Here is a 14,595-nt window from a genome sequence, read left to right as displayed (position 1 = left end):
TATCCTCATCTCTCTGTCTCTGTCCACAGGGGCTATCCTCATCTCCCTGTCTCTGTCCACAGAGGCTATCCTCAATTCTTTGTCTCAATTCTGTGTCCACAGGGGGCTATCCTCAGCCCTCCAGCTAGTTAAGGCCTTTCTTATTTCTAGATACTGTGAAACTTTATGTATCCAGTTTCAGGGATTTTCTTGACGTCCAAGAGGCAGATAAGGAATGAGAGTCTGTAGCTGTCTTCACTTCCCCTTTCCCTTCCCAGTGACCCTGACAGTGAAGACATGGATCTGTTTACAGGTGTTTTCTGCTGAGCGCTAGACCATATGATAATACATGCTGTGTGCCTGCTCTGCTCTTAGAAATCAGCCCCCCTCCTGCAGTACTCTTGTGTTTTACTGGTTTGAAGGTATTGTCTCCAGAGTCCTCACTCTGAATGATAGCGTGTACCCCTCACCCCCGACCCTTGACCCAATTTACCGAGCCGCCTATGTGATCGGCCATTTCAATGCACATCCTCAACTTTTCTAGCAATTCCCTCCCCACTTCCTCCTGCTCCTCTTAGAGAGTTATAGACTGATGCTTCAGGACAGAACACGTCTTTGCTGATTGGTGGATGGTTTCTGAGGCAGGGTCCCACGTGGCAGAGTCTTGAAGTAGATACTTGACGATGACCTTGAACTCTTACACCTTTGGTTCTCGGTACCACTGCCAGAATGCTCAGATTACAGGTGAACACAACCACTCCTTTGGTGGGGAGTCCTTTGGTTTTGTTCCGTGATTGTTTCTCATCAAACCAGCCTGCACTTATTCCAGGGTCTTCTTTACTTCCAGAAAATGTTAACTTTGTCACATTGGCTCTTATTTTCTACAATGGTTTTCTTTTTTGTTTTTTCTTCTCCCTCCCTCCCTCCCTCTCTCCCTGGATGTTTTTGTTTTTGTTTTGCTTCAAAGAACCCAACAATACCTCTTCTCCCAATTTAAGAACATAGTGGAGAAAGATGTACAAATAAATCATAGATGAAAATGGTATCATGTTTTAGATTATGACCCAGCAGGCTTTCTCATACAATCACCAAGTCTATTGGTTAACTGCCAGAACTGGGCAACTGTATATCAACCATATAGGAGAAGGTCCCTCCCACACTGCAGAGAGAATACCTAAAGACTGGCTGGCTCTGTTAACTGTAAAAGAGGAAGGGTTAGTAAAGCCTGCCTGGTCATGTCTAGCTCAGTGGGTGGACGGATCAAGAAGGAGCTGCAAGTCTTCCTGGGTTGAAGTCCTTGCGTGGGTTATAGCAGTATAGGAAATGCCGAGCCCTTCCTGAAGCCCTTTCCGGGCTTGTGATTGTCTCCTCTTGGTCCTGCTTTCCACCGAAGCATCTGTTTCCAGCCTCTAGTGTAATACCTGACAAAAGTCACTGGAGAGTGGGACAGGAGGATTCCGAATTCTGATTTGAGCCTGAATCTACCCTGATCTTAGTGTCAGCATCTGGGCTCTTGTCACTGTGGTTGTTCAGTTTTACGTTTTGTTTTTAGAATCATCTTGTGGCCCACTGGCCACAGGTGGCCAAGGATAACTGTGACTGTGGCCCCAGTATAGACTCATAAATGTCATAGGTGACAATCATGTGTCCCGGTGTCACACACTGGAATACGTCTCTGGGCTCTAATCCTTTCAGTGAGGCATTGTACTTTGTGTTCCCAGTGAGCATTGTATTTTGTATTTCCAGTGAGTTCTGTATTTTGTATTTCCAGTGAGCACTGTGTTTTGTGTTTCCCGTGAGCATTGTATTTTGAACTGCCAGTGAGCATTAAATTTGGGTGGTAGGACTTGGGATCTGATGTTTAGAACTATAGGGCTTTTATTGAGCTTATGTTTAACCCATCGTTAATATGACCTTTCTACATACCTGCAGTCCTGTAGATTGGAGCTATTCAAACAAAACCAAACTGGAAGCAGTACTGCCTGTCCCTGAAGCTGGCCAATGGAGTGGTGAGCAGAGCTTAAGCTCTGGCTAAGCCTTTCTGTCCAGACTGGTTTGAGGCCAGTACCTCACTGCATCTGCCCACACTCCTTGGCGGTGGTCTCTGCAGGCACCTAAAGTAGCCCTCCTCTGTTCTGCTGGCTCAGTTTACCACTTCTGTCTGTCTCCCACGGCTTGTTCAGAAGGGACTCTGTGTTATTTTTTTTTTTCTTGTTACTGTTATTTTAATCTTTTTTATTCCAACTTTAGAATTGGAGAAGGAAGGAACAGGGATGTCTATGCTATGGTATCTAATAGAAAGTTTAATGTGTACTACTTTTTATATACTGTATTAGTCAGGGTTCCCTAGAGTAACGGAACTTATAGGATGAACCTATATGGAAAGAAAGGGGTTTATTAGAATGACAGGCCACAGTCTAGCTAACCCAACAATGGCTGCCTATGAATGGAAAGTTCAAGAATCCTTGCTCAGTCCACACGAGGTTGAAGTCTCAGCTGGTCTTCAGTATTTGCTGGAATCCCAAAGAAGTAGGCTTTAGTGCCAGTGAAGGAGTGGACGTACTGGCAAGGCAACAGCCAGCAGCAAAAGCTTCCCTCTACGGGCTTCCAGCAGAAGGTGGGGCCCACATTAAAGCCAGGTGTCTTCCTGCTTCAGATGAAGCAAAACAGTCCCTCACTGGTTTGCCCTCCATATTTGGATTTTAGTTCATTCCAGATGGAGTCAAGTGGTCAACCAAGAATAGCTCTCATGTATACACATGAATTACATATGAATGGAAGGTCATTTTTAATGCTCTCTAGTGTATCCCTGAAGACTTGCAAGCTTTCCTTGGCTATCTGTCCACTCTTACTGTTAACCAATTACTCTCTGTTCCCTCATCTCTCATAATAACTCAAAATTTTGCTGTTACCTAGAAGACCAAAATAAAAATGTGACTACATAGGAATGCAGATTCTTGTCTTACTTTCAAAAGTATATTTAACAAAAATAGTAGACGGAGGAGCTACCCCTGCAGGGGCTCAGCCATGTCCTGTGGTTAATTATGTCCCTTTGTCCTGCAGAAAGAAGACAGGCTGCAGATCAGCCTGAAGCAGTTTCCACTGAGGAACTCAAAAGTCTGTTGCTGCTCACAAGGGAGCGCTTCCTAGGTCATTCTGATGCTCTCAACCCTAAAGCAGTTTTAATACACCCAGACAAAATGAAAGCAGCTGCTGGTATGGTCAGTGGTAAGTTTTCTGTAATTTTAAATGTTTTGGTGGTGGTAGTATGTGTAACATTCTTATTAAATTTTATAAACTATGTTGGCCAAGTCAAAATATATTTCACACATTTAGAGAATGATAGGTTTTTTTCTTAACGTGTATATCTGAACTCTACTTATTTAAACACAACAGATTTTTTACTAGTACCTTTCAGCAAGCATGTTCAGTTTAACTTTTTAAGTACAGGAGGAAGTACTCTGTGCCCTTACCATCTTCCGAAGTTGCTAGAATGGATAGATTTCAAAAAGTGAAGAAGTAACATGTAACAGTTGTTACTGAATGTTTTTCTTGTCTGGCCTGGTCCCTCAGCCACTTCAGCCCCAAATGAACACACAGAGATGCTATATTAATTATAAATCTGTTAGTCAGTGGCTAGGGCTTCTTATTGACTAGCTCTGTCTGATTATTAACCCATTTCTATTAATCCACGTGGTCTTGGTTTACTGGAGAACACCCTTCACGTCCTCTCTTCCCGGGCTCTATATGACCACCCTGTCTGCCTACATTTCCTAGAATTCTCATCTCCTAGCCCTGCCAATACTTTCTGCCTGGCCAACCAGCCACTCAGTGTTTTATTCATCAACCAATAAGAGAAACATATATACAAAAGGATCTCCCCCATCATACAGTGAATGGGATACAGGGAGAACTACATGCTACGACATTTCACATCTGCCACTCACCGGGGTCTGGGAGTCACCATACTTCCCTGAGGGATTGTGGGATCCTTGCTGCATTATCCGACCTTCTGCTCGTCTCTGGAGCCTGATTTTGTGGTGGATTTGAACAAAGGGAGCGTTCAGGTGTCTAAAGAATGCATTTGAGGCTCTCAACACAATTTGAAACAGGACCAATTTTTGTTTTTATTTTATGGGAACCATTTTTATTGTCTAGGCTAACGAAAAGTAGTCACAGAATCAAACTAGCAAGGGTCTATATTTGAGTGCCTTTTCTAGAGACTGTGGATAGTCACAAAGAAACAAACATCAGATTACCTTGTTTGGAAAGCAGTGTGTGAAAACAGTGGGCCATGTCCTGCGGAGTACAAATGCTGTTCAAGTTCTAGGCCTCATTTGGGCCCTTGTTGACTGGGGTCTGGATTAGTTACATTTCTCATCTCTTTGATGAAATACTGGCAAAAGGTATTTAAAGTGAACTCCTCTCCACTCCCAGTGGGAGAGCTGTCCTTTGTGGTGGGGAAGATAGAAGAATGGCAGAGACACGCGGTGGCTGGTCCATCCTGTCCTTACCACAGAAAGCAGAAAGAGATGGATGCCAGTGCTCAGTGTGCTCAGTTTACTCTTTCTGCTCAGTCCAGGGTCCCAGCCCCTGGCTTAGTGCCCTTCTTCCCCCGCTAGTTAAGCCCACAGTACATGTCGACTTGTGCCATTTAGGTGATTTCAAATTTCATAAGGTGGACAATGAAGACTAACCTGGACGAATTACTTAACCTCCTCATTTGGGTTTCCTTAGTTTAAAGTGGCAGTAGTAGTTTGGCCCACTATCTGGGATTTTTGTGTGTATTGAGTGAGTTGATGCATGTAAAACACTTAGAACACAATGAGCACCACAGACGTGTGACTTGCCGTCTGTGCTGTGATTCCCGTTTTCCATGGAAGTCCCAACATCTAAACAGTCCAGAGTAATACAAAGAGTACTACGAAGGATTCTGGAGACATTGGTGTGCCACGTGAGAATGGGGCTATGTGCAGTGAGTGAGAAAAGGGGCCTCACCGCATGTGCTCTGGAGTAAGAGTAGCAAGGCTGAATGCTGGCTCTGAAACCTACCTCCTGTGTTACATGTGGGTCGGTTTTCTGACCTCCCCACCTTCCCGCTCCTTACCTTTAAATTAAGGATGACTATGTCAGTTGCTTTTCTGTTTCTGCGACAAAATCCCATGACCAAGGCTGTGGAGTGATCAATCAGCAGTCAATAGGGCCAAGGTTTCTTTATTCGGATACACCAGCCAAGCGCAGGCCAAAGCGTGCCAGGGCAGCCAGGCAGCCAGGCCAGAGCGAGGAGGAGGGAGCAGGGAGAAGGGCAAGAAGACGGGAAGGTCCACGTGTCCACGGTCCCTTAAGAAGCCTTCCTACCTCACTTTAGACGTCCCCTCACCACGCATGTCCCGTCCGAAGTTACTAGGAGGCGGGGCTACAGTGTCTCCCTACACAAGGCAACCCATAAAAGAAAGCATTTGCCTGGCGTTGGTGGCACGCACCTTTAATCCCAGCACTCGGGAGGCAGAGGCAGGCAGATCTCTGTGAGTTCGAGGCCAACCTGGTCTCCAGAGCGAGTGCCAGGATAGGCTCCAAAGCTGCACAGAGAAACCTTGTCTCCAACCCCCCCCCCAAAAAAAAAAAAAAGCATTTAGCTGGATGCATGGTTTCAGAGGGTTAGAGTCCATAATGGCAGAGTGAAGGCGTGGCAGCAGGGACAACTGAGAGCTCACATCTTGACCCACAAGTAGGAGGCAGAGAAAGGGACTAGGGCAAGTCTTCTGAAATCTCAAAGCCCACCCCTAGTGACATACCTTCTCCATCAAGGCCACATCTACTGGAGATTTCTTATTAATTATACAAGCGTGACCATTAGCTTAACTTAGTTATTCCCACTAGCTCTTCTAACTTAAAATTAACCCATTTATATTAATATACGTCTGTCAGATGGCATTACCTCTCCCATCTTGCACCTCCTGTTTCCTCCCTGTGCCTGACTGGCAACTCTGCTTTTCTCCCCAGAGTTCTCTGTTTCCCCAGAAGCCCTCCTTATCCTCTTCCTGCCGACAGCCAATCAGCTCCTTACTAAACCAATCACAGTGATACATCTTCACAGTGTAAAGAAATATTCCACAACGGAAACCTGGCCTTGTGCTCAGTCTGGTTTTCCAAATACCTCATTTCTGTTTCCTTGTTACAACAGTCAGCTTAGTCCTGGGGCATGTCCCACTTTTCCTCTTTGGCTTTACATATGTCATGTCCTTGGTCTAGAAGCCTTTTCTCTCTTACCTGACTGCTATCCACTCCTCTCCCTCCCATCTGCTCCATGGAGAGGGTGAGGCCTCCCCTAGGAAGTCAACTGTCTGTCCCATCATCTAGTTGAGGCAGGACCAAGGCACCTCTCCACCCCCACACCCCTGTGTCTGGGCTGAGCAGGGTATCTCTCCATATAGAATGGGCTCCACTTGGTCAGCTAGTGCATTAGAGTTAGATCTTGGACCCACTGCCTCACATGTTGTCCCAGTCACACCATTGTCACCTATATTAAGGGAGTCTAGTTTGATCTTATGCAGATTCCCCATTTGTCAAACTGGAGTCAGTGACCTCTCACTAGCTGGGGCCATCTGATTCTGTGGGTTTCCCCATCATGGTCTTGACTCCTTTGTTCCTCCCTCACTTTGACGGTTCTCCAGGAGCTCGGCCCATTGGTTAATTGTGGATTTCTGCATCTGCTTCCATCTGTTTCTGGAAGATGGTTCAAGCTTCTCTGGGGTTATACATTATAGGCTGGATATCTTTTTGCTTTATGTCTAGTATCCACTTATGAGTAAGTACATACTATATTTGTCTTTCTGGTTTGGGGTTACCTCACTTAGGATGTTTTTTTTTTTTTTTTTTTTTTTTTTTTTTTTTTTTTTTTTTTTTTTTTTTTTCCATATCTTCTCCAGTATATGTTTGGTGTTTTTGATTTTAGCCATTCTGATCAGTGTTAAGATAGAATCTCAGAGTGGTTTTGATTTGTATTTCTGAGATGACTAAGGATGTTGAGCATTTTCTTAAGTGTCTTTCTGCCATTTGAGATTGTTCTGTTGAGAATTCTCTATTTAGATCTGTGCCCTTTTTTTTTTTGGTTTTTCTTTTTTTGTTTTGTTTTTTTTTGTTTGTTTGTTTGTTTTCGAGACAGGGTTTCTCTGTGTGGCTTTGGAGCCTATCCTGGCACTCGCTCTGGAGACCAGGCTGGCCTCGAACTCACAGAGATCCTCCTGCCTCTGCCTCCCGAGTGCTGGGATTAAAGGTGTGCACCACCAACGCCTGGCCTGTGCCCCATTTTTTAATTGGATTGTTTGGTAGTTTGATTTCTAGTTTCTTGAGTTCTTTGTATATTTTGGAGATCAGCCCTCTGTCAGATGTGGGGTTGGTGAAGATATTTCCCCATTGTGTAGGGAGCCGTTTTGTCTTGTTGACCATGTCCTTTGCTCTATAGAAGCTTCTCAGTTTCAGGAGGTCCCATTTCTTAATTGTTGCTCTCAGTGTCTGTGCTTCTGGTGTTCTATTTAGGAAGTGGTCTCCTGTGCCTATGTGTTCAAATGTATCTCCCACTTTCTCTTCTACAAGGTTCAGTGTGGATGGATTTATATTGAGATTTTTGATCTATTTGGACTTGAGTTTTGTGCATGGGGATAGATATGGATCTATTTGCATTCTTTTACATATTGTTGACAGCCAGTTATACCACCACCATTTGTTGAAAATACTTTCTTTTTTCTATTTTATATTTTTAACTTCTTTGTCAAAAATCAGGTGTTCATTTCCATGGCTGCTTTTATCTACTTTATGGATGTTCAGGTGTCATTTTCTCTGAGGCTTTTCCAGGCCTTGGCCAGTTTAAACTGTTTCTGCTATACTGGCACTCTTCAGTTTTTCTCATTTTGTGTGGCATAGATTTAAATGGTGCATAATCTATCTGATTGTTACTGATGTTTGTCTTCTCTGCACACCATGTTGTTTGAAGGGACAGGGCACACTTAGTTGCCATCTCCACATCTGCAGGGCCTGGCATGGAGCCTGGAGGACAAAGGATGTAGGAAGATCTCCCCAAATTACTCACTAAACCAGTGAAGACTTTTAAAACCTGAACTGAAAATTGATAGGCTGCACATTTGAGTGTGACTTCAGTTGTGGTTGTTAACATTCTTGTAGCACTGATTTGAATAAATATATCTACATGTAAAACTAGTAAGGCCAATCAGTTGCATATTCTGGCACAGTTATGTTTATCAGCAATATAGGATGATTTGTATGGCTTCTACTTTTGTGAAGACTCTAGCAAGTGTAACAAGGGACGGGTCACGATGTAGACAATGCCGTAATGACTTGCTGCTGGAGTTGCTGAAGACTTTTCTAGTGCTGTCTGATATGAGACATATAGAGTGTCTCCTAGCGCTTCTGGGCACATAGCAAGGTTGTGTAAATGAAATGAGTCTGTTAGGTAGATTGTAATCCCTTTGATTATTTCAAACATGTAATATTATGTCGCTTCATGAAGTAGACTATGCCAATGCTAATGTCACTTTTCATTGAGATTTATTCTTTCTTTTGTCTGTAAGATTGTAATGGCTTATCCTCATTAGCCAACACATACCGATACTACTACCTTTCCATTTGCTGGAATCTGGTATGTGAAGGTCACTTTCCGTGTTTTCCTAATTGGTTCTATTTCTATTTCTTTTTCTTGTAAAGTGAGATATTCCAAAAAATAATTTTCTTGATCTCTCAGGGAGCATTTTGTTACATTTTGTTACATGTTTCAGGGCATGCTATAGTATCCAGGGTAGCAAATAAATAAAATACTGTAAGAATTATATTTAGTTTTATACCAAAGTCCTGACATTTGTTAATGTTTGCTCACTTTTCTTAAATATCAGACTATGTCATCCGTATTTATATAAGTTATGTACTCAGTTAATAATTAACTTCACTGTAATATGCAGGGACAATTTATTGTTTGTTTTTTAAAGATAACTTGACTCCTCTTATGAACTTGAGTATGCACCGGAGCAGAACTGGTATTGATTATTTTCTCAATGTTTTTATTACAAAGCCATGTCTGCGTTAAGGAGCACATTGCTTCACTATGAAGCCCATTACCCTGTCAAACGGATTTCCCCACTGTTAGTAAGAAATGGGAAGCAGAGTGTTCTGAGGATGTCTGTTGAGGACATCCAAATGTGGGTACTGGAAGATACACTGACATATCCAATATTAAGTAGTTTACTTGTAGAGAGGACTCAGAGATGCTTGCTCCCACTTTTTATTATACTTTAGAAACATAGAACAGGCATTCTGTCAGTAGTGACTTCAGCAGTGAGCATCCAGCAATTTTGAGTCGTTCATTAGAATGCAGTGTAAGAATTTAAAGACATTCTTAAAACAGGTAAGTTTAAAATTTAAAAAGTAGGACAGTCAGAACTTTTGCCAGTGTTTGTGAAAATAATACTTTCTGATGAGAGTGGGAGCCAACCCTTTAGGCTTGGTTGAGTCCCAGGGTTCCGGGCAGACTCATTGTAGCCCTACTGCAGCATAGGAACCAGAAAGACTGTCTTCACCTGTGCTATTGTGAAGGGTCAAGTGATACTGAATTTTAGTGACTCGAGGGCATCTCCAGTTAACAGATATGTGAGAATTATTTCACAAGTAACCTTGAGAACGTTATAAGCATATATTAATCATTTATTATACTTTTGAGACTGGGGTAATCCTTTTTATTAAAGACATAGAACTTTTTATTTCACTTACAATTCTGTTCCTAGTATGGGTGTCACAGCATCATGTGTTCACTGTAGTGTGGCTTCCCTTTCATCTGAACTACTTTCATTAAGAATAGCTAACTTAGCTGGGCCAGCCTGGTCTACAAAGTGAGTTCTAAGACCGCCAGGGCTGTTCTGCAGAGAAACCCTGTCTCGAGAATAGCTAACTTGTGATTTTGTTCCATGTGAGCCTTGATAGGTAGATTCACTGCATTGTACCAGTCATAACTCATACATTTTATTGGAAGAAGATATTTTATTTTCATTTCTAATAGTCTCAGTGACATTTTATACATTTCAATTCGTTAGTCGGGTTTTTAGTAAATGTCTCAATTGAGTCCTTTGCCTTTACACACAGACACACACAGACACACACACACACACACACACACACACACACACACACACACACAGTGTATACACCCACCAGCATCCATCCATCCATCCATCCATCCATCCATCTGTCTGTTTATTCTGAGACAGTCTCACTACTAGCCCAGGTTGGCCTTGAACTTACTATAAAGCCTCGACTGGCATCAAATTGTGATTTTTCCTGCCTTAGCCTTCCAAATGCTAGGATCACGGGTGGGCATCACCACACACTGAGTGAGCTTTATTGTTACATAGAGCATTCATTATCATAGCATTTTTTGGTGCTGATGTATATTTTGCTCTCTTTAGATGCCAGTAAAGTTGAACCTTATTCTTCAAGTGTAATGGAAACCAATCCTCTGGAATGGCCAGAAAGACACGTTCTTCAGAATTTAGAAACTTTTGAAAAAGCTAAACAAAAAATGAGGTAATATTTGAGTTGGTAAGAATGCATGCTCAGTATTTTCAAATGAATATTCTTAGTATTTTAAATATTTCAGTAGCTTCTAACTGTATTATAAAAGAAAAATAGATGCTGTCTTTAATAAGTAGCCAATCATTGAGTGGCATCGTGACTAAAAGGGCAAGATCTTCCTTTTTATTATCTTGCTACCTTCCAAGTGCGCATAACTGGGGGTACTGTGTGTCTAGCTTTATAGATGTCTCCCATCCACGTACACACTTAGTTTCCTTTTTTATTGCTGGGATAGAACACTGGCCACAAACATCTTGAGGGAGAAAGTGTTTATTTGGCTTACATATCCCAAACACAGTCATCAGTGAGGGAGGTCAGCCCAGGAACTCATGCAGCCCAGGAACCCAGAGTCAAGAACTGCAGCAGAGCCCGTGGAGGAGCACTGCTTCCCATGGCGTGTTTGCCTTGCTTGCTCTGCTCCCTTCCCTAGATGACCCAGGGCCGCCCGCCCAGAGTGGGTTGGGTCTCCTCACATCAGTCAAGGAAATGACCCACGGGCCTGTGTGGTGGTGGAAGGAGCTTTTCCCACAAGGCTGCCTCTTCCCACATGAACCTCGCTTGTGCAAAGGTAACAGAAAGTTCACCAGCAGACACACATACAAATATATAAAGTGAGCCATATGGGGTGTGTAAAAAGAGGTGGAGTCACTTAAAGCTGTTGTGGTTTTCATCCATAGTAAGTAGGTACTCTCACAGACAGATGTAGGTATCCAGCAGCCAGAGTTACCTTGAGTCTTTGGCTTTGGTGCACAGTAGGCACTCAGTGTGTAATTGCAGGATAGGGAGTACAAGCTCTCTGACATTTCTCCTTCAATGTTTAGCTCTTCTGGTACCATCTTATGACCTACTGTAACCTTTTCTCATACTGTCCACAAGTATTGGTTAATGCCAGTTTCGGGCACTGGGGGCATACGAGGGAGACCACCAGTGCCTGTCTTTTCATGATAAGCAAAAGCAAACAAGGATGCAGACACGGAAACAGTGGCATGGCTCCCGCATCTTCAGAGTGGGTGGAGAGCGCAGGGAAGGGCGGGCTATAAGCAGGTAGTGTTTATCGCTCTTGATTGGTGCCCATTGTCACTCTGACCCCAAATGTGTGACTTCCTGGAAAGGAAAAGAGACATAGTCTCTTCGTGAGGTTCCTCCCTGGTTGACACTGAGCTGCTTGCTGCAGCTCATCTGCTCTTGAAATTCTCTGACCTCTTTGCCCCTCTGTTTTGTTCTTCTGTTTTTAACTCTGTGTCGTGGGTTTGCTCTCAGGTACTTCCCATTGTGGTTGCAGTTGGAAGGGAGAGTTCAGTGTGTATGCTTAGTCTGTCTTGAGCCAGAAGCATGTTGGACACTCAAGGGCTGAGTCAACCTTCGTATTCCTTTCTTGAGTCATTTATAGACACCACAGCTCAGTGTTGCAGGATCCTGACAGGTGTCCCTTGGGGGTGGAGGAAAGGAGGCTCGACACCAACAACACACAAGTTGAGACAGCAAGCTCAGTTTATTCCAGGAAGGGGTAAGCCTTATATACTCCTCAACCCTCGAGCTGGCAGCTGCTGAGGTGATGTGTCGCTGTCCATAGGTTCACATCATCTCGTGTTAGACGAGGCTGCTATTGTAAAGGCCCTCTTGCAGACCCGGGCTGGCTGTCAGGAGATACCTACTGTGCAGGCTCTTACTATTGGTCTAGGCCAACTGTCAGGCCCACTGAGGCTTAGTTTTCCCACATCCTTGGTGTTCCATTCTTTCTCTAAACACCAAGGGCTATGTTACGACTTCTATAAAATGTGTTTTCCGTATCTCCTTCCACCCTGACATCCTGGCTGTGTAGTAAACTGTGAGTCCTGCTTGTGGGTTCACAGATCAGAGTGAGCCCCGTTTACTATGTCTCCGCGCTATTTATAGAGTAAGCGGTCAGTAAGGACTGCAGGCGCTTCAGCAGGAAAACCATGTCCAATTCCTATGTAAGAGTCAAAGTCACATTGTATGTCTTCAGAGTCTTGTTCCTGCCAAATGGATTTATCTAGACCATCATGCTATGGTGAAAGTCAGAAGGCACAAGAATTCAGAGTTAGACTCACTCAGCATTTGCCACCACGCCAGACAGTGAGGTACAAACCCTAGTTTTATTTTAAAGTTGTGCAAGTGTTGTGACAAATGCCCGCAGAAAGATTGAAGCTTAGTTGTCTGTTGTTTTTTAACCTAAGACGTATCTTGGTAGTGCACTGCACTTCATCAGCGACGGGGCTTTTAAATGCTGCTTTGATATCCTTGTGTTTGGATTCTATATAAATGCAAATTATACATTTCCCATTGCATCTAGTCTGTAATGTGGTCGTGATTAGTGCTGATTAAGGAACGCTGTAAGATACATTAAAGAAGCTACATAGAAATTAAATTAAGCTTACAATGCAGCTCCTGCCCACCCGGTGTATGAAATTCAGAGAAAATGTTCATGGGTTTTCTTGCTAGACTATTTTTATTAGATTTCTGTTCCATTTAACAAGAATGGGGCTGGAAAGGGGAAATGGACCCGTCAATGTGTGATGTTCCTTAGTGTGTGGAAACACAGGTCGAAAATTCAATGCTGGTATTTTAATTGTGGAATTAGTCGTAAAAATGTTAAATTTGAGTAATAAGTAAAATATAGTCAAGTTGGGCTGGCACAGTGAGTTGGGGGAAAAGAAAGGTATTTGTTGCTTAGCGTGAGGAATTGAATTCAATCCCCACGGTCCACTTGGTGGGAGGAGAGACTGATTCCCACAGGCTGTCCTTGGACTTACATGCACACACGGGCACACACACACTAAATAAATGAATGTAAACATTAAAATTTTAAATTGCTATGAAGTTTAGTGATTAAATTCATGTTGACATAGTGATTTTTATTTATGCTATGGCCATAGAACAGTAAATGGTTCAGAACCTGATGAAGTGTTTTTACTGTTTACTGAGATTAAAGTATTTATGTATGTATATGTGTATGTATGTAGTGACTTGCTGTGTGACTTTCTGGTTTATGGCGTGACAAAGGCAGAGGTGTGGCCCCTTGCTGGAGTCAGTCTAGTTTTGAGCTGTTGTATCCTCCATGTTATCCCCTATCTGCAATGTGGCTGATGGTGTGTTGCAGTCTTTAGTTGAAAACTAGGAATAAGGCTTGTTTTTAGGTGCGGTGTGCTGATTGCATTTCATAACGTACTTACTCGGTGTTACTTTCTTTTGATATAAGACCTATTCCATTTTTTTCATGGAAATTTGTGAAGATTGAGAATGTATTGTAGGTAAAATCATTTCGAAAATGCAAAGTTCTGCATGTATTTCGGACATAATAATAATTCAGTTTGTATTCATGATGTTGTAAGCATGGCTTGAGGAGACCTGAGAGAGCATTTCCGTTCTAGTCTCATTTCATGGCTGTGCTTTAAGTAATCCTTTAAATTTAGAGAAAATTGGAACATTCAACTTCAGTCTCTGAAATTTATATTGTGGGTTTTCAGTTTAAATTTAAACTATAGAGTTGGTGACTTTGCACTACGGAATTGTTAACATGTTGTATTTAATAAAGAACATAATCATGATAGTTTCTGTAGTAGAATGATTAACAGAAGCCACAAGTTTCAGTGTGCCCTACAGACAATTTCAAATACAGTCCACAACTCCAGAGTCTGTAATTAGTCCTCCGTAGATGGGTAATGCTTGACTTTTCTTTTTGTATTTGTAATGGATTGTGGTCCCATCGTTTCCTGCCTGTGGTGGATTTGAATGCACCTTTAATAAAGCCATACAAATTATTTCCCCAGAACTGGTTCATTACCTCGTTCATCTGAACAGTTGCTGGGCCGTAAAGAGGGTCCCCGGGACTCGGTCACATTATTGGATGCTAAAGAACTACTAAAATATTTCACCTCGGATGGATTGCCAGTTGGAGATCTACAGCCATTACAGATTCAAAGGGGGTGAGTTATAAACCTATAATTTGCAACTCATTTC

General features: G+C 42.7%; 1 protein-coding gene across 3 annotated transcripts in view; it reads left to right on the top strand.

Moving 5' to 3' along the window:
• The window catches only part of Mtbp (MDM2 binding protein), a 74,014-nt gene that overhangs the window by 40,217 nt on the left and 19,202 nt on the right, over window positions 1–14,595 (top strand). For 2 of the 3 annotated variants that reach the window (XM_035449696.1, XM_027431689.2), the window contains exons 14-15: window positions 3,043–3,207; window positions 10,449–10,566. In XM_035449696.1, coding sequence (XP_035305587.1) covers window positions 3,043–3,207; window positions 10,449–10,566 — 283 coding nt within the window. Of the gene's footprint in view, window positions 1–3,042; window positions 3,208–10,448; window positions 10,567–14,405; window positions 14,562–14,595 lie in introns of all 3 variants that reach the window. The other variant, XM_027431688.2, reaches the window with a different exon arrangement.

Source organism: Cricetulus griseus, chromosome 10 (assembly GCF_003668045.3).
Source record: "Cricetulus griseus strain 17A/GY chromosome 10, alternate assembly CriGri-PICRH-1.0, whole genome shotgun sequence".
NCBI classification, from domain to species: domain Eukaryota; kingdom Metazoa; phylum Chordata; class Mammalia; order Rodentia; family Cricetidae; genus Cricetulus; species Cricetulus griseus.
The sequence above is the reverse complement of the archived record's forward strand: the minus strand, read 5'-3'. Positions and strand labels throughout refer to the sequence as shown.